Here is a 1,755-nt window from a genome sequence, read left to right as displayed (position 1 = left end):
CTACTTCTAATTTAGTAACTAAGCAACTAATTATGATTAGTGGATTTATCCATGCTCCTGAGTTAGACATTAAATATTGTGATTAATCTTAATTCATGATTAAAAGTTGTAATTACGCTTCGCTGAAACAGTCACTTTAAATTTTAAGTTACACGAGATGGTTAATCAGTGAGTTAGTGATTTAATCACGTTCAATACTTAAGTACGCTTCGTGAACCGGCCCCTGTTCGTATGCGCTATTCGTACCGAGCAGTTGTTGCGCGATGCGTGTTGATGATAGCATGTCGCAGGCGCACGGTTAGGTCGGAGATAGGAATATGATGGGAAGGACGTGCCCAGGACAATTTTTAAATCTAGACGCTCTAAATGTTATTTTGCTCTTTAGATTTATGATATATTTCCCGTGTGGTTATGCTAGGGGCCACACAGCGATTTTTCATCGCCCGATCGCGATGGCGAATTAATAATCGCCGCAGCGAATTTAATTCGCCCGATCGACGAAGGGGCCACCACGTAAGCGGAATTTAATCGCCCCGATCACGAAGGCGGCACACGTAGCCGAACTTTATGATTAGTGATTTAATCATACTTAAGTTAAGTACGCTTCGTGAAACCGGCCCCTGGTGTCCGATGCTCGGACGAATATCCACGTCGTTCTGATAACAGCGATACAAGATAGAAGCGGTGTGGCACACGTTCCTGTGACTTCAGTATGAAGTACAATATTAATTTCATATGTAGTAACTTACTAACTTCGCAGTACCCAATACCTTTGTCAAGTGATTGCAAGAATTCGCTCATTTCAAACACATGAAGCCCCATTAACAAGTCCTCCTTTTCTTTTTCAAGTTCAATGGCCTTGCCACGAAAATTTTCAATTTCTTTTTCAATTGAATCTAACAATCTATCAGCAACTTCACGGCTTGAGAGCGACGTACTACTACTACACACGGCCGTGGATTCCTGCAACAAATTAGTATTATCACCGCACGTATTTATATTTTCATTGGAGGTTGCCATGTTGACGTCGATTATACCGCCACCTTTTGTTGCAAACTTCAATTAATGTAGCTTCCTGGAACGATGTCCGATTCTTCTTCTTACCACAGAAACCAGTTATAACTTACTGGTGATGTGAGGAAATGCATTAGATTTCAGGAAACAAAACACTTGCACTATATCAAGAGCAAGTATGTACACTTGGTGATGTGATATAGGCTGTAGCGGCATATATGTTTTGCGTTTCTGTTCGTTGAATTTGCTTTGTTTGGTTATTAAATTTATTATGGATATTTTTCTCCAGAATCTGGGAGCAGCTCACCCTCCACTCCTCCATAAGTTCAATTGCTCAGTCCACACTCACTAGAGGCATGCTCGAAAAGCGTACATAACGCGCGCACACGTACATACGTATGCACGCACATCGACACACACACGCGCGCGCGCACACACACAGGGGCGTAGCTACGGGGGGCCTGGGGGGACACGAGCCCCCCCACAAATTTTCTGTGCCCCCCAGGTGCCCCCCACTGAAAATTCATGCTTGATAAAAAAAAAATTGAGTTAAAAACAATGCCGTTAGAACAGTATAATACAAAGAAAAGTTATATATTGTGCCCCCTCCCCAACGAAAATGTAAGGCCCCTCCAGTGCCCCCCCCCCCCCGCTGAAAAAATCCTAGCTACGCCACTGCACACACAGTGACACACACACACACACACACACACACACACATACACACTATATATATATATA

General features: G+C 43.0%; 1 protein-coding gene across 1 annotated transcript in view; it reads right to left on the bottom strand.

Moving 5' to 3' along the window:
• LOC106809174 (BAG family molecular chaperone regulator 2-like) overlaps window positions 1-1,336 on the bottom strand; it is a 4,481-nt gene extending 3,145 nt beyond the window's left edge. Inside the window, exons 1-2 of the mRNA XM_014812162.1 lie at window positions 1,322-1,336; window positions 771-963 (exon numbers count right to left, since the gene is read on the bottom strand). Of these exons, the coding sequence (XP_014667648.1) occupies window positions 771-963; window positions 1,322-1,336 (208 nt within the window). The remainder of the gene's footprint in view (window positions 1-770; window positions 964-1,321) is intronic.
• Between the last annotated feature and the right edge of the window lie 419 nt (window positions 1,337-1,755).

This window comes from Priapulus caudatus, unplaced genomic scaffold (genome assembly GCF_000485595.1).
Source record: "Priapulus caudatus unplaced genomic scaffold, Priapulus_caudatus-5.0.1 Scaffold334, whole genome shotgun sequence".
Taxonomy (NCBI): domain Eukaryota; kingdom Metazoa; phylum Priapulida; class Priapulimorpha; order Priapulimorphida; family Priapulidae; genus Priapulus; species Priapulus caudatus.
The sequence above is the reverse complement of the archived record's forward strand: the minus strand, read 5'-3'. Positions and strand labels throughout refer to the sequence as shown.